General features: G+C 38.1%; 1 protein-coding gene across 5 annotated transcripts in view; it reads right to left on the bottom strand.

The window, feature by feature from the left end:
• Positions 1 to 19,053, bottom strand: part of LOC123311467 (protein still life, isoforms C/SIF type 2-like) — a 68,372-nt gene that overhangs the window by 25,683 nt on the left and 23,636 nt on the right. For 4 of the 5 annotated variants that reach the window (XM_044895477.1, XM_044895478.1, XM_044895476.1 and 1 more), the window contains exon 2: positions 12,755 to 12,863. In XM_044895477.1, coding sequence (XP_044751412.1) covers positions 12,755 to 12,863 — 109 coding nt within the window. Of the gene's footprint in view, positions 1 to 12,754; positions 12,864 to 15,826; positions 15,938 to 19,053 lie in introns of those variants that run through there. The other variant, XM_044895479.1, reaches the window with a different exon arrangement.

Raw genomic sequence — 19,053 nt, forward strand, 5'->3', positions numbered from 1 at the left:
CAAGATTTCCCATGGCTGCTGAAGTCCTCAAATACCAAACTTATGTCGATGATGTTCTAGGGGAAACATACGATATTGGGAGAGGCAAGACTAGCAACCCACAGGCTCCACCACCTTACCGTAAACGAGCCTGACAAACTCACTTTCGTGCCCAGTCGTCTGTCGGCCCAATTGGAGGCTGACGAGGTGATGGGCATGAGAACTGATCAAATAATCACAAGAACCAGCACTGAGGGAACATTCGCTTCTCTGATTCCAAGCAGAGACGAATGGCTCCGTCACAAGGATTTCTATTTACAAGGACCTTGCTGGTTTACTGATGGCTCCAGAACCAGTCAGGGATCTGGAGCCGGAGTCTACAGCCGTAGACCGCTGACTAAACTCAGTGCTAGTCTGGGAAAGTCGGCGACAGCTTTTCAGGCAGAAATCTTCGTCATTGATCTGTGCGCAGGCCATTTGCTTGATAGTGGCTGTGCGAGCAGATCAATAAAAATCCTTACGGATAGTCAAGCTGCGATCAAATCTCTCGCGGCTGACAAATGCAACTCGGCACAGGTATTTGAATGCAGATCTAAACTCACCAAATTGGGAAGTTCAAACAGACTGCAACTGATTTGGATACCTGGACACTCTGGTTTCAGTGGCAACGATGTATCGGATGCTCTGACCAGAGAAGGCGCGACATCATCGCTTATCGGCCCGGAACCCAGTATAGGAATTTCTAATTCCTTAATCAGGGACCGAAACAACAGCTGGATAAGGCAAAAGGTCCTGGAGCACTGGCGCAACCGTCCTGGATTGCGTCACTCGCATAGGGCTATTTCAGTGCCTCCCAGCCCATACACCAGTCGCTGGCTAGAATTTTCTAGAACTAATCTGAGATCCATAATAGCGGTTTTTACAGGACACTGCAGACTCAGAGCCCACCTCAAAAAACTCAGCATCGTCAATGACCCACTCTGCAGACTCTGCTTAGAGGAAGACGAAACAATTGAGCATATCCTCTGTGACTGCCCGGCGGCAGACAGGGTCAGACTTGGAGTTTTCGGCTCTCCGAAGATGATCCTAGAGGAACTCAAGAATCACTCCCCCTCCGACATCATCTCCTTTTTGGGTAGGATGGGACTAGAGGGAGAGATCTAGCTCTTTGAGCATGCTTGTGTGCTACAATAGACCGTTGGTCGCAGTGGCAGGTTTGGGTTTATCCGTCCAACACACCCAGCAATCAGTAATCAGTAAATCAGTAACATACGATATTACGGAATTGGATCAGCTATATTTCCAACTCAATTCTCTTCTTACTTCTCATGGCTTCAAATTGCACAAGTGGTGTTCGAATTCTAGACAGTTTTTGAATAAAATCTCTGAAGAAGTTACAACAGAAAGAGATTTCAACTTGGAAAATGTTTCTAGCAAGGTATTGGGTCTGAAATGGAAACCAGATGCTGACTCGTTTGGTATTTCTATTCCACTAAAATCACTCGTGGCACCAATGACAAAAAGGAAGGTTTTGTCGATATTATCGCAGTGCTATGATCCTCTTGGGTTTCTGTCTCCTCTAATAGTCAGAGGTAAGCTTCTTATACAGAGACTCTGGAGCAGCAAAATAGACTGGGACACTCCTGTCATCGACCAGTCTCTTCTTCAAGATTGGAGCCAGTTCGCTAATGACTTCAATTTATTGAAAAATTTGAATATTCCCAGGTATTTCTTCCTAGGCAAAACTGTGGAACTAATAGAATTTCATGGATTCGTAGATGCCAGCTTGAGGGCTTATGCAGCTTGTGTCTATATTCGGACAGTTTATATAGATAACACGGTCTCGTGTTTCCTGATTTCAGTCCAGAGTAGCCCCCCTCAAAACTGTCACTTTACCCAGACTGGAGCTGTGTGCGATGCTCCTTCTTTCACAGTTGACAGACAAACTGATGAACATATTCCAAACTCGATTTCATGTCGACTCTGTGGTTCTCTGGTCTGACTCTGAAATAGCTCTTAATTGGATAAAATCTCACTCTTCTCGTTGGACTATCTTTGTCGCCAACAGAGTGGCACAAATTCAGGAACTGACTTAAAATTTCACTTGGTGTCATGTTCGATCAGAGAATAATCCTGCTGATCTTCCTTCTCGAGGTGTTCTTATGTCGGACCTCCTCCACATGCAGCTCTGGTGGAATGGTCCAGAGTTTCTTTCGGACTCTGCTTGGAAATATTCAGATATGCCAGAAATCGTGGTTCCGGTAATGGAAGTTTCGGAAGAAAGAAAATTGGTTCTCGTGTCTTCCATCATGTCGTATCAAAACAATTATTGGGACTCCTGGTTTAACAAGTACTCTTCTTTCTCAAGGCTACAAAGAGTGATAGCTTATTGTCTTCGTTTTCATCATAACGTCAGGAGTGATGACAAATGGTATGGCTCTCTTCAAGTAAATGAGCTGAATGCAGCTCTCAAACTTGTGGTGAAGGTGCTGCAGCACATTCATTTCCACAAGGAAATCTAAGATTTTAAAAACCAGAAACCTTCTACGATCAGAAGCATCCTATGTTGTTACCTCCTCGCAACTATGTAGTGTCTCTCATGCTTAAACAGAAGCATGAATCTCTAGGTCATGCAGGTGCTCAGAATGTTTTATCTAACAATAAAAACAAATTATCGGGAATTTGGACTTTTATTGTGGATGTTAAATTATCTTAAATCTTCGCCGACGTTTCGGACACAAACTTGTTCCTTTATCAAGGCTAAAATGTAACAAAGTATAAATTGCAGAGTTCACCCGGAAGAGCACGAAACAGGTACCCACCTCAAATCTTCATTAATTTAACATATAAGTTTTTGGAAGGATAATCATTAATTTTAAAACTTTGTAATGCATTTGGTGAGTTTTTTCTCTTTCTTTCGGAAGTACGTGAATATGTGAACGGACAACAAAGTTTTAGGTTGGAGCATAGAATAATGTTTTTTTGTTTTTTCTTTTCTCAAGGTTTGTGATTCGGGTAGGCCCCCGAATCCTGCTCTGCCAAGCGCCATCCGCATCACCATGATTGAAACCGTATGATGTAGAAACTAAAAAGTATTCGACAAACAATCCACAAAACAAAATAACACACATAAACAATCAATTGGGCAACAATACAAATACAATGATGTTACATAAATCTTCAAATATAATTTCGACAGATCACAGTTATTCGAGCATTTCAAAGTTTTTTGAATATTAAAAATATATTAAAGCACTACAACCTTCCAAAGATTAAAGGATATTAGTTTTAAATAATTTCATTTTTTTATGAGAAATATAGTCACAATACCATCCACCAACCATTACTCTAAGTTCTACCATTATTATTCATTAGACTATCATAAATTTTGCTGAGGTGTTGAGTATCCTCTCTGAAGTTAACTGTATTGTGTGTTCTGATGTGAATCATTTCACTAATTAACCTTCTGTTGTAATGTTGTTCTACGTCCAATATTGTAACCCCGCCAAAGTCAAATCTGTGTCCTTCTGTGTGAGTGTGTGCCATCAGTGCCGTCTTTTGTGTATTGTCAAATCTCCTTGAGTCAATAGTATGTTGTCTGATTCGTTCTTGTAGAAGTTGTTTTGTTTGTCCTATGTAGCATTTTTGGCAATTAGAGCATTCAATCTTATAGACCAGTTCTGATTGTTTCAAAAGAGGTGTTTTGTCCTTTAATTTGGTGTAAAACAATCTTTTATTATCCATTTTGTTATAGAACGCAGCAGTACAATTGTGTTCTCTAAAAATTTTATTAATTTTATATGACAAAATTGGGTAGAATACTAACTTGGAAAATTTTTTCAATGTGGTCTGTGATGATGATGTTTGTTGGTGTGGTCTGTCTGTATTGTCCTGAGTGTCAGCATTTGTTGTCATATTTGGTCTTCTTGTTTGTCGATAGTTATTGATACATGTTTTTACATAATGTATCGGATAGTTATTACTTGTCAGTATTTTTGTGACCTTTTGGAGATTTTCAAAATGATATTCTTCATTACTCAACACCACTGCTCTGTTTATTAAATTCATTGCAATGTTTTTCTTTTGTGAGGCACTGTGGTTGGAAAAGTAGTTAATACATCTATTTGAATTTATGGGTTTTATGTACCAGTTAGTTTTGAGTTCATTTTTATCTCTGATTATCACTATGTCCAAGAAGGAAATGCTAAAATTTGTTTCTTTTTCTAAGGTAAATACAATGTTTCTGTGAAATGAGTTAAACACGTCGAGAGTTTCTTCGATTTTGTCTTTGGGAACCAAGATTAAGGTGTCGTCAACATATAATTTTAACAGTGGAATTGTAAAATCTAATCATGACACCGCAAAATCAAACAAAGCATGTATTATCAAATTTGCGAAAGTGGTACTTTCTGGTTTTTCTTTTAACAATGTTCATTACAAACAAATTGAAGGTAGAGCAATGGGATCTCCAGAAAGTACCACTTTCGCAAATTTGATAATACATGCTTTGTTTGATTTTGCGGTCTCAAGATTAGATTTTACAATTCCACTGTTAAAATTATATGTTGACGACACCTTAATCTTGGTTCCCAAAGACAAAATCGAAGAAACTCTCGACGTGCTTAACTCATTTCACAGAAACATTGTATTTACCTTAGAAAGAGAATCAAATTTTAGCATTACCTTCTTGGACATAGTAATAATCAGAGATAAAAATGAACTCAAAACTAACTGGTACATAAAACCCATAAATTCAAATAGATGTATTAACTACTTTTCCAACCACAGTGCCTCACAAAAGAAAAACATTGCAATGAATTTAATAAACAGAGCAGTGGTGTTGAGTAATGAAGAATATCATTTTGAAAATCTCTAAAAGGTCACAAAAATACTGACAAGTAATAACTATCCGATACATTATGTAAAAACATGTATCAATAACTATCGACAAACAAGAAGACCAAATATGACAACAAATGCTGACACTCAGGACAATACAGACAGACCACACCAACAAACATCATCATCACAGACCACATTGAAAAAATTTTCCAAGTTAGTATTCTACCCAATTTTGTCATATAAAATTAATAAAATTTTTAGAGAACACAATTGTACTGCTGCGTTCTATAACAAAATGGATAATAAAAGATTGTTTTACACCAAATTAAAGGACAAAACACCTCTTTTGAAACAATCAGAACTGGTCTATAAGATTGAATGCTCTAATTGCCAAAAATGCTACATAGGACAAACAAAACAACTTCTACAAGAACGAATCAGACAACATACTATTGACTCAAGGAGATTTGACAATACACAAAAGACGGCACTGATGGCACACACTCACACAGAAGGACACAGATTTGACTTTGGCGGTGTTACAATATTGGACGTAGAACAACATTACAACAGAAGGTTAATTAGTGAAATGATTCACATCAGAACACACAATACAGTTAACTTCAGAGAGGATACTCAACACCTCAGCAAAATTTATGATAGTCTAATGAATAATAATGGTAGAACTTAGAGTAATGGTTGGTGGATGGTATTGTGACTATATTTCTCATAAAAAAATGAAATTATTTAAAACTAATATCCTTTAATCTTTGGAAGGTTGTAGTGCTTTAATATATTTTTAATATTCAAAAAACTTTGAAATGCTCGAATAACTGTGATCTGTCGAAATTATATTTGAAGATTTATGTAACATCATTGTATTTGTATTGTTGCCCAATTGATTGTTTATATGTGTTATATTGTTTTGTGGATTGTTTGTCAAATCCTTTTTAGTTTCTACATCATACGGTTTTAATCATGTTGATGCGGATGGCGCTTGGCAGAGCAGGATTCGGGGGCCTACCCGAATCACAAACCTTGAGAAAAGAAAAAACAAAAAAACATTATTCTATGCTCCAACCTCAAACTTTGTTGTCCGTTCACATATTCACGTACTTCCGAAAGAAAGAGAAAAATCTCACCAAATGCATTACAAAGTTTTAAAATTAATGATTATCCTTCCAAAAACTTATATGTTAAATTAATGAAAATTCGAGGTGGGTACCTGTTTCGTGCTCTTCCGGGTGAACTCTGCAATTTATACTTTGTTACATTTTAGCCTTGATAAAGGAACAAGTTTGTGTCCGAAACGTCGGCGAAGATTTAAGATAATTTAACATCCACAATAAAAGTCCAAATTCCCGATAATTTGTTTTTATTATTGACAACATGGACGAGAATCCTGATACAGTTTTATCTAACTTCAGGTTGAGATTCTGGCCACTTGATGGTCTCCGAGAGGTAAAAAGGATCTCAAGGAATTTTATCTTGTGCTATCGTTTTAGATCACAGCCTACACATCAGTTGATGGCAGACTTACCAAGAGACAGAGTATTAGAATCACGCTGTTTCAGTCGAGTTGGAGTGGACTATGGTGGTCCATTTGTCATCAAATCTTCGAACTTGAGAAAGGCACCACTAGTTAAGGCATACATAGCGGTCTTTGTATGTATGAGCACAAAGGCTGTTCACTTAGAAATGGTAACAAATTTGTCTGCTGAGCAATTCATCATGACTTTAAAAAGATTCATTGCCCGAAGAGGAAATCCTTCTAGCATATACAGCGATAATGGTACGAATTTTGTCGGAGCCAGAAATCAGTTATATGATCTTTTCAAGGTATTTAAAAACGGCAAATTCCAAGAATCCATAAAAGAATTTGCATCTCAAAATGAGATAGAATTTAAGTTCATACCCCCCAGAAGTCCTCATTGGGGTGGTGTCTGGGAAGCAGCAGTTAAAAGCACAAAGCATCACCTAAAAAGATTGATTGGTGAAGCACACTTTACGTTCGAGGAATTTCACACGGTGTTAGTTCAGATAGAGTCTATTCTGAATTCACGTCCTCTCTGTCCCTTATCAAACGATCCCAATGATGTTCAAATATTAACACCTGGACATTTTCTGATTGGAGCGAGCTTGACTGCCCCTCCAGAAAGGGACGTAACAAGGATCAAAGAAAATCGACTGACAAGTTGGCAGAGAATTAGCCAAGTTACCCAAACCTTCTGGAATAGATGGAGAGTTGATTACCTCAACAGACTGCAGAATCGCCCAAAGTGGTTTCATCCTGTTCCAGAATTGCAAATAGGCTCCTTAGTCCTTCTGAAGGACGAGGAAACCCCACCTTTGAAATGGCCATTGGCCAGAGTGCTGGAAGTTTTTCCGGGAAGGGATAAAAGAATTCGAGTGGTGAAACTTAAAACAGCTGATGGCATATTCACAAGAAGCATCGCTAAGCTATGCCCACTCCCCATACCACAGACGCCTTCATAAATAATGGATCCCCTCATATTCTTTCTCTTCAGTGTTTTATTTTTCATTTTTTTTTTACTTTTTTGGTAGGTCTCGTTTTTCTTGAGGTTGGAAAACTTCAACAGGCGGGAGTATGTTGCGTTAAAAAACGCAACCAAGGAACGAACGAAAGTTCCTAGGGATCTTGCCGCGTACCTGCTTCCCAAATATGCCCATTTATGGTAATGAGCTGAATCCGCAAAGATCATTGGTTGTCACACATGTGACGCAAAACTTCCTCAGACGCTCTTCCAAGGGATGGACCGCGGTACCCACGCCACATTAGCCGAGAATTACTCAAGAAACAAAGGCGTTCGACCCAAGCACCACAGGGGTGCAGTTCTTGTTGGCATTCCCTCTCATTTTAGTTTTGTTCTTCTCTCGTTGTCTCGTTAAAAAGTCTTCAAAACCGTGATAAGCAGTGTGTTTCGCTTATCATCATCTTTTATCCGTACTAGTGAAAAGTAATCAGTGAACCGTGTCCGACTGAATTACCAGTACAACTGAGTTTGGCCGAGTATCTGAACAGAAAGCTTAAGCAGAGTTGAGGTTCCCAAAGCACAGGACAATCAAAAAGAGGACAATTAGGTTCCACCCGAAGGTCTCAAGCAGACGATTGGGGTATACTTTGAATTGCCTGCAACCTGCAATAAATCTAAAGCTAAGGGATATAAGGTCAGAAAATTCCATTTACTCATACAGTGGTTCCGAGCTAGGAACGTGAAAAAACCCAGTTTCTAGTAACACTGATATTTTTGCTCAAATAATGTAAATAATTGCTCAATAGTTTGTTTGACTGTAAATATAATTGTTACGAGTTGAATTAACCGTCTTTCATTATCCTTGCAATACGATCTCTACCAAGTTACATTTCTAGACTCCGTAATTCTGCGTAACCAGTGACAAGGTAGCTCACTGTTCTTCTTTAAGCGAGCGAAGATTATTATTCTAATCTTGCGTTCGCAACAATAAACTTCAATTATGTTCGTCACATATTTTCCGAATAGATTCGACATTGTGATAAAATACGTACCTAATAACAGAAACTTTCACGTTGACAGAGCGTTGATTCAAAACCCAAAAATGTTTTGATAAATGTCATAACCCCACATTTTCGTACTATCATTGTGTATAGGGAACTCTAACGATTTGTTAGAGCATTTGCTGTCGTGGGGCACACCAGCTTTTCCCTCCATTGATTCGTATGCTGTTTTGGTCGAGTAATGTGTTTTGTGCATGTTTTTGGAAAAAATGTTCCTCCCTACTTTAGATTAGAGTGATTAGACTATAACCTTCTAAGAAATGCCTCTTTACACTGATAATAAAGAGCTTTGTGTGCCCCACGGCAATGAAGAGTCAACTGATTTTGACAAATCGTTAGAGTACCCTATTAATACTCAATGGTACTATACAGAGTGAAATGTGTCAAATTTCCATAGCAAACCGAGTGCTAAAATAAAAGTGAATGCAGTATACGTGCATGATATTATTTTCGTTGAAATATCGTGGCTGAACGATAATGTAAGTGATTCGGAAATAGTCGACCTCGAGGAGTACTGTGTTTTTCGGCGCGATCGTTTTTCTTTGGCCAGTTTCAAAAGTGAGCGAGGCGGCAGGCAGGCACCTTTTTATAGCAGTTCATCGGTGTTTGAAACCCTGCTCTGTTTCCGATTATCAAAGTGATGTCAAAGATGATTTGGCTCAAATAATCGTTGCTGGAAGACAAATTTTTATGTGCGTTCTTAACATTCCCCCAGGAGATACGGCAGCTCTCCAAAGCTTCTCTTCCAGGTGAAAAACTCGTAAATACTTTAGTTTCAATCTTTCTACCATTTCTTGGGAAATCATGGGTCTGATGCATTTTTGGATCCAACCAATGTTGAACCTAAATTTTCTGATGGGATTGATACTTTTCCATTCTCTGAACTGCCGCAGTTCAATCATGTCAGGAATATCAACGATTGAGCGGGCACGGATGCTTTGGAACATTCGGGAAGAAAATAGGAAAGAGTAATAACCCCCAGTGCTGGAATTGCCAAGGCCTTGAGAAACCGGACCACATACAAATTTGCAAGAAGATGGTAGGGCAACAGAAGGAGACCCAGAATTCCAATTCAACAGGCAGAATATAGTAAACAGGATGAAAAATGGAATTTGATTACTGAATGGATCAGAAATGTGATGAAAGAAAAGGCCGAAGAAGAAAGGGAGAAAGAAATAAATGGAAGGTATGACTACCTAAGGAAGATAAAAACATAGGCTAAGTGTGTTACAGGAAACAAACAAACAAAGATAAAAAATATGAAGAACGGTAGGACAACCGATAGTAAGAAGTAGGAATGCATAAAAGACGGAGGAAAAGAACCCAATACAAGAAGGAGTACACAAGTAGATTTACAGGAAGTAACTATGACTCCATTGGTCCCTCGAATCTACGGACTCTAGGTAGACCCAAAGAGTAATGTTAGTGCTTCACACCGCAATATCCCAAACCCCAAATCCTTCCAATTCAAGGGCTTAAGTCTAGGCGTACACGTCGCCGGAGACATAGCTAAAAAGATAAGGGTTCGTATGATTAGCAGGAGGAAATGGCGTGGTAAACTATGGCTATTAGCCCCATTAGTCGACAGACAAGGGGTAGACCTAAGAAGCAATGTTAGTACCACATGCAAGAAGCAACTATGACCTAATTGGCCCCCCGAATCCACGGACTCGGGGTAGACCCAAAAGGTAATGTTAGCGCTTCTAATTAGGAGAAACTACCCCAGGAGAAACTACCCCCACCGGGAATCCGAGCGTGGACGCCAGGAGTACTTCTCACTTTCCCCCTCGTAACCATGGGCTTGGAATAGATCCAAGGGGCACAGTTTGTAGTGACGTCAGAGTGACTATGACTGATTTGGCCCTTCTGAATCGTAGGATTGGGAGGAGACCTTACTGCCTACTCCCCGAGGGATCAGGAACAAGGTGAGCCCTAGGGTGCGTTCTGTGACCATCCGAAGTGAGCCTTGTCAAGACATTCCGAAGATATACCCCTACAGTCTGGTGTTCCGTTATCATAGCTAGGGGGAAATACGGAACCGAGGTGAAACCAGTTACAAGTCCTCCGCGAGGGCAGACGAATACGAGACCGAGATTTGAGGCGCAAGCTCACCCTTACATTCCCAACATCCAAGTAGGGTAGTGAGCGGCTTCGAAATGGCCATACCGTAAAATTCTAATCGCCTTGGTGAACCGGTTCGTGCCCTAAGCGACGAAACACACAACAAGTTGGAATCGGTGTCCTTGGGATTCCGACTTTAGTATAAGAGGGGAGTTTTAGTAAGTGAAAGTCCCACACGAATCCGCAGCATTGCACCGCCCGCTGCGGAGAAGGCGGTATCGCTTTCCCTCTTCCTCGAGGACACAAAAAAAAGGAACACCTTTTTGGATCTCATTCTATGTAGCAGATTCAGTGTGAAGCAAGTTATGGAATGTTCTCATCCTTATGTACTGGAAGATAGCCATCATCCTTCTGTGGAATTCTTACTCAGCATAGATCCCCTCCGGACTTTGAAGAGGAATGGAACTACTAATATAATTTAAAAGCGGCAAACTATTCAGAAATAAATAACTGTCTGGGAAATACGCCCTGGAAGGAAATACTTGTAAATCGTAACATAAATGATGATTTCTCCATGTTTTATAATATTGTGAATGGCCTTATAGACACTCATGTACCTGAATTTAAAAGAAGTAGTCGAGGCTTTCTTAGGTTTTTTTTACGGGACACCATAAAGCTCATATAGCAAAAAAAAAATTTATATCATTTGAAATGGAGATTGTATAGGAACTTTGTCGATTATTAGATGTTTCAATCCTTACGTTCTAGATCTATAGATCTAAGAAACAAATAAAATCTGAATTCAAAAAGTATTCATGTTCCGTACAGTCCGGATAGTCCGAAAAAGATATTCGATTATGTTTAAGTCAAAAATAAGGGGCTAAATATTCCGAATTCTCTCACATATAATGATAGCTGTGTAACCTCAGGTGAGGACAAATGTGATTTGTTTTCTGACTACTTTGAGGATCTATAAACCCTGACTCCAAGAATCGTACTCAATCTTATGACTGTTCTCTTTCTCATTACTGTTTAAGTGGAATTCATATATCTGTTGAAAGTGTTCGTGAGGCACTTTCTAAGATAAATATAAAAAAGGGGGCCGGCCATGATTTTATCATCTTCGACAGATCTTGCTGCACCCGCTTGATCTCTGCTTCGCATCGTTCGGGCAACGGCAATTTCGTGCGGGCAAGTATCACTTGATAGGAAAATAACTATTTCCATTTCCTTTCATTATGGTAATTTGCTGGTAGATTTTTCCTTATATGCTCCCTCCATTATTGTGTTGTGGTTACTGCACAGACGCTGGTGTAGATTTTATTTGTTTCCTTTCTAGCGGAATCGTCGTTTGCGATTTACCTACTCTTTCCATGCTAGTTGGCCGTGGGCGGCTCTCTTGTTTGATTTTTTTCAGTTGACCCTAGGCGGCTTCCTTGTTGTGAACTGTTTGTTACAGGCGCTTAAGTTCCGGTGTTGACTGCTTGGCACGGGCGATTCCTCTCGGCACAGGGTCTGAATTATGTGAGGATTCCTTGGCACAGGCAATTCTCTTTGGCACAGGCACTTCTGTTTGGCACAGGCACTGAATCCTGCTTCGACGAACGTCTTGTCCGCCTTCTTGCTCGAAGGACCAAATGTAGAATCAGGTGATGATCGTACAGTAATTTGTATGGGGATGGAGGAAGGTCTATTTTGGTTGCAAAGCAAAGGTGGAGATTCCACTGAATTCCGTTTATTGAATAAGGTAACTGCCGTCTTGCTGATACAGAAATGTGTCGAAGTTCATATAGACCGATAATTGAAAATCGTAAACAATTTTTGACAATATGACTCATGACGCCGAACTTGCTCGATTGCCTATTCTTTCTTTCGTTTATTTAGTGCATGGCAAGGTGTTGCAGTGAATATTGTCTGAAACAAAACCTTCTAAAATCATACTATTTGATCATATGATTATGTTGAAATATTCCTCAGATGAGTCACAAAATGGGCTAAACAATCTTTATATAACGTATTTAGATTCATGAGCATCGTAAAGTCTAACCACAAGAATTAGTGAAAAATACTTCCCGGTCGTGGAGTAAAGACTGCTTCAAACCACTGATAAAAAATCTCGACAAAGAAACGTCGATATTATATGACATGTTGATCGTACAATCCACCCACAATCAAAAAAAACTTTGCAATGTCTTTCAATATCCCCCAAATAATTTTTCAAAAGGAGAAAATTTGCGCTGTCGAAAACTTTTATTCTATACAACAAGAAGGAACTAAAAAAAATGATACTTCGCATCAGAGTTTTGTAAAGCTTACCTTAGTGTAAGATGATTTGGTGTTTTTCCTAATGACCTTGTTTTCATGAACGATTGGCAGTCTTCTTCACCCTCGGACTTGAAACCTTGTTCATTTTCCGTTTTGGTATCTGAAATTTCATTACATCAGTTTTTTTATGTTTCGGTCAGTTGAGAGTTCTCTCTACCAAAATCGTTGTCTTGATTTTGATCGGCTACTAGATAATACTAGATAAAAAAGTCAGCACTGACGTTGACAGAACAACATTTTGAAGGTTCATGCGGAATCAGGCGTAATTCGGCGAATAGTTTCTGTGCTACAACATTTTTCATGCTTTTTTCGATAGCATTCACACTAAATTTTTCATAATGTTTCGTATTGTTACCTTACAACTTGAATCGGTTTTTTTAAATATTTAGAAAAATAATGCCAGAACTATTATAATTATGAAGATACCTCAATTACTAGGATATATTGAAAAATTCTCAGCCTACTGTAGAACCAAACAAAATTTCAATGTCAAAATATTTTATTACCCAATATATTCTCCTCTTAATTGGGTACATTTATTACAGCGAATCTGCAATGCCTCTAGACCTTTAAAAAAAATGTTTCTTCTTGCTCTGCAAACCAGACATCTAACTCCTTTTATTACCTCCTTCTTGGTAGAAAATTTATGACCTTTTAAACTCTTTTCCCGTAGAGTGGTCAGTTGTGTCGAATAGTAATTTCCGGTTATTGTTCTATCCTTATCGTAAAAATCAATTATGATTACTCTATGGCAATCCACAAAACCTCAAGCAAGAACTTTTCCAGCAGATTTTTGGACACGAAACTTCTTAGTTCTTGGAGAACCAGAGTGTCGCCATTCCATCGATTGTTGCTTTGTTTCTAGATCGTAGAAATGTACCCAAGTCTCATCCATACTAACAATTCGGTTTAAGAAGTCTACATCGTTTTCAAATCGAGCACCGATCGAACGCGATGCTTCTAAGCTTGCACGCTTTTGGTCCACATTCAAACATTTGGGGATCCATTTTGCAGCAATTTTTCACAATTTCGGTGGACATCTTCTTTCTTTTAATTTATTGCGTAACTCTGGTTTACTTTTTTGATCTCAAACTCCACACTGACACATCTGATAAGTTATTGTTCGTTGCTATGGTAACGCAATATTTTTTTATGCATGGAACTGGTCTAGGCTAACTAGATATCAAAACATCCTCGTACCCCAACCTTACATATGGTTTCTTTGACCCTGCTTTTGAGGCATATATCAGATACCTCATTTTTTTTTTTTTTCAAATTTGGGATAAGTCAAGTGGAGGACTGAGCGCAGGTCGGTCGTAATTCACGACGGTCCGGGAAAATTAATCGCAAATCGTGTAATTTGAGAGGTGAAAAATAATAATTTCGATCCAGTAACGATTGAAGTTAAGTACAAGTGAGAAAACGTTTCAAACGTTGTGAACAATAGTGAGAAAAGCAACTACTAGTTCAAAAACAACAGTGAGGAAAAAGACTCGAAAGTGAAAGAAAACAAACAATCGAAACAGATGGTCTGGATTTCTTGAATCCAGATAACGTCTGTTTACTTTATTCATTGGCGTGCCGCCAAATTACTCAATATGAGCATGGATACGTCAACCGAAAAATTCTGTGACCAATCACAGAACTCAACTACGTTAGAAGATATTCTTATTAACCTCAATCGAACACAAACAAAAACAAACAATTCTTACATAGTGAGAACGTCATCAACAAGTTCAGAAGAATTTCTAGGATTTGAGACAAATAAGTCTGAAGAAAATCCATGGCAATCAGTAAGGTCGGCGCCAACAAAGAGGAGAAAAATTAACAACAAAAACAACAACAACATTACAATCCAAAATAGATTCGATGTTCTAAAGAGTGTCGACGAAACAACTACAACAAGAAATGATGCCGCTTCAGAGAAAATTCCGAAACCACCCCCAATATTCATTTACGGGGTAGTTCACTACCCTGAAATGGCCAAAAAACTAAAAAGCGTAGCAGAAGATGATCAGTATACCACGAAATGCTTGCCCGACAATACTATCAAAGTAAATAGGATAACACCAGAAACTTACAGAAAATTTATAAAATTTATGCGCGACAATAATGTTATCCATCATACATACCAACCCAAAGATGAGAGAGCTTTCAGGATAGTGATAAAAAACTCACATCACACAACTGATGTAAATGAAATCAAGCAGGAATTAGAAAACTCTGGACACAGAACAAGGAATATAATAAATGGTAGACACAGGTCAACAAAAGAACCACTAAATATCTTTTTTGTGGACTTGGAACCAGCCCCAAATAATAAAGATGTGTATAAAATACAGTACCTAAGTAACAGAGCAATAAAAATAGAACCACCGAGGAAATCGAAAGGAATTACCCAATGCACAAGGTGCCAACAATATGGCCACACCAAGACATATTGTAACAGACCATTCCTCTGTGTGAAATGTGGAGGACCACATAACACAACTGCATGCAAGAAAAGCCGAGACTCTCCAGCAACGTGCGATTTATGTGGTGGAGCCCACCCTGCAAACTACAAAGGTTGTGAATTCTATAACAACCTTATGAAAACTGAACAAAATACAAATAACAGACTAAATATCCAACAAAACAAAAAGTTAACAACCGATAATAATACAACTTCAATAACGCAAACACAATATGACCAATATCCAAAAACCCAACAAAATCAACCAGACAAACAAGAACTTCTCAGAATTATACACAACCCAGGAAAAGCTATGCAGATGCGGTCAACAACAACAGGGAGCAACTAGGAAATATCAACGACACCATGGATCATTTTCTTGAGGAATTCAAAGCTATGTTCCAGCAAATAATCCAACAAAACAGTATGATAATGAATATATTGACAACGCTCATAAATAAAATTCAATAACATAATAAAAGTTGCAGAATGGAATGCCAATGGCCTTCTACAACATAAGAATAAAGTAGAAATTTTCCTTCATAATAACTCGATAGATGTCTTACTGGTGAGTGAAACACATTTTACTGAAAAATCGTACTTCAACATACCACAGTACAAAACTTACACCACCAACCATCCAGACAAAACAGCCCATGCAGGTACTGCAATTGTGATAAGAAACACCATAAAACATGAAGAACTGCCAAAGTACGAAAACGAATTTCTACAAGCCAAAACAATAATAGTCCGGGAGGTGACGTCACTTTTGAACTAGTGATCGATCTTCACACGAATTTTTTAGGATGAGTAGTTCTCCACTTGTACAGGGTGGGCAAATTTCGATGTTTTAGCACTACAGCTTTTGAACCAGAGGAGATAGACAAAATCTGATACCCCATTCTCGTTCTCTTTTTCTGAGAAACTAACAAGAGTAGTAGTCATTTTTGGCCACCTTCTTTTGTTTTCGAGTTATAAGCGAAAATTGGAAAAATGGCGATTTCGAAATAAATTTATATCTCCGCTAATACTGATGATAGAGCTCTGAAATTAAAACATTATACAGGTACTTTTTTGAGTAGAATCCAGTGGCGTGCTTGCCTTTTTAGCAGGATATTTAATTACGAAGCTATGACCCAAAGTTATGTTTTTTTAAATGGGAACACTAGATTTCTGTGCAATTTTTTGAAAGGTTAATTTTTACTGATTTCAAAAATATATAACATCATATGGTTTGCATCAATATAAATAAAAGAAAATGGTCAAAATCACTTTTTCCCAATATTTCTATGGTTTCAACTTTTGATGAGCACAGAAAATAGAGCTTCCTATAATAAGAGCAGTCTCCTTCCGGAAATGTCATTCTTTCTATGCTTTTTACCAATTTTCATAAAATTTGAATCTTGGAGAAATTGAGTAAGAAGCATAGAAATGAAAGGACTAATAGAAGGAGACTGTGGTAATAATAAGATGCTACATTTTTCTATTCTCAACGGAAGTTGAAACCATAGAAATATTGAGAAAAAAGGTTTTTGACCATTTTTTATTATTTATATTGATGCAAACCATATGATGTTATATATTTTTGAAATCAGTAAAAATTAAGCTTTCAAAAAATTGCATAGAAATCTAGTGTTCCCATTTGAAAAAACATAACTTTGGGTCATAGCTTCGTAATTAAAAATCCTACTAAAAAGGCGAGCACGCCACTGGATTCTACTCAAAAAAGTGCCTGTATAATGTTTTAATTTCAGAGCTCTATCATCAGTATTAGCGGAGATATAAATTTATTTCGAAATCGCCATTTTTCCAATTTTCGCTTATAACTCGAAAACAAAAGAAGGTGGCCAAAAATGACTACTACTCTTGTTAGTTTCTCAGAAAAAAAGAACGAGAATGGGGTATCAGATTTTGTCTATCTCCTCTGGTTCAAAAGCTGCAGTGCTAAAACATCGAAATTTGCCCACCCTGTACATATGAGGTCCGCTCGTCAGTCAGTCCAGTAGCGGTGGGCATGGGCGTGGAAGGCGGTGAAACTCGCCGGAAAAATCTCAAAAAAAAGTGATTGATCTCCACGTGAAACTTTGTAATAATGTAAATTATTCATGATTATGAGTGAAAATGGGCGTCAGTCATTCTCCCGATGGTGGAAACATCGTCAGTCAGGCGGTTGAAGTGGTCGGAAAAATCTGAAAATTGAAGTGACCACACCTTATGCAGTTCGAATGACGCATATTCCACCGGCATCGTGCCTACTGACGATTATTTATCGAGTGTACATAACAATTACTTGTTTATACAGGGTGTTTCATCATATAAATAAATAAATAAAATTTATTGATCCTTTTGGACCCTTAAGAAATGTATAGGACAAGTCATATATTATGACAAATACAAGAGAAAAAAAAATTACACATTCAACGAATGTAGTCCTTAAGGAACTCCTCTGCACTATAGTAACACCTGTTAGTTAAAAGGAACTTCTCTCTTGAAAGATTTTCCACTCATTGATTTCAAGCGATTGGGCAAATGGTTATATAATTTGATACCTTTATAACTCATATTTAACTGTATGACGCCTAGGGAAGGCTATGGTATCAGTGTGTCATGTTTCGTACCCATGAAAATCAGAGCATTTCCTGTATTTTCCGATGTTCAGGTGGATATAAACAAGACAATTAGGGATGAATTTACAAGGGAAGGGAAGAATACGAAACTCAAAATCGGACGACATGAATCACGTGACCGAAGTTTGAATATAAGCCTTATGACGCGTTTCTAAGAAATGAAAACTCGAAATTGTTGAAATGTTTCCTGATTGTAGGAAACTACAAGGAAATTGTTCGAAAATTGTGTTCATTCAGAAAATGAAATTCAATTTGGAAACCAAAAAAAAAAAATCACGAACATCGAAGGTTTTCCGCCATTTTGAATTTTTTTCTGAGTTCTTCATCCATTCTGAATTGCGCACTCAAAAATACTCCGATGTGACCAGAAACCGTTACTTTGTGGTTTATACATAACTGAGCACACCCAATAGAATATTGCTCAAATACGACGTTGAACACCTTATTTCTCGCTTATGCGTCGAAAACGGGGTATATGTCATAAGGCGAAAGTGATTCTACCGGTGTCATTTACCCACTATATATGTTTGTCCAGTTTATGATGAAACACACTGTATAAACAAGTAATTGTTATGTACACTCGATAAATAATCGTCAGCTAGCACGATGCCTGTAAAATATGCGTCAGTCGAACTGCATAAGGTGCAGCGCGAGTTATATTTATTAAGGCAGGATAAGCGTTTTTAAAAAAAGCTATATTTCATACAATACGTATTTACAGTGAAGGTTATGTCAGAACTGATTCAATGATGATGAAATTATAATTTATAACCTCGGTACACTTTTTTAGTTCTTGGAAAATGAGACGATGCTGAGATCGCACTTCCTGCGATCTTCCAACGAAGTTCATCGTTTTCGGATATATAACTCCTCCATCCTCAGAAAGGTGTCTACGTAGTGAAGAATGGAACTGCTCTAGCTTGGGATTTTTCTCTCTCTGGTTCATTTCGTGGAACTGATCGTGGTTGGAATTCTTCTGTTTCTGTTTGATTTCTTGGAACCCTTATAACGTGTCGAATTTCCCCTTGAATATTTCAGCAACTCCAAAAATTTTCACTGTGTTTCATGAGTTGCCTTTAAACCATATTTCCTCAATATTTTCATTTGCCTAATTAAGTTTTTATCAAACATCCAACATGTGTTCGGACCCGTTCTAAAATATTCATTCACGGCGTTTCTTTGAGAGAAAATCATCGATTGTTACTTCGAAT

This window comes from Coccinella septempunctata, chromosome 4 (assembly GCF_907165205.1).
Source record: "Coccinella septempunctata chromosome 4, icCocSept1.1, whole genome shotgun sequence".
In the NCBI taxonomy this organism is placed as follows: domain Eukaryota; kingdom Metazoa; phylum Arthropoda; class Insecta; order Coleoptera; family Coccinellidae; genus Coccinella; species Coccinella septempunctata.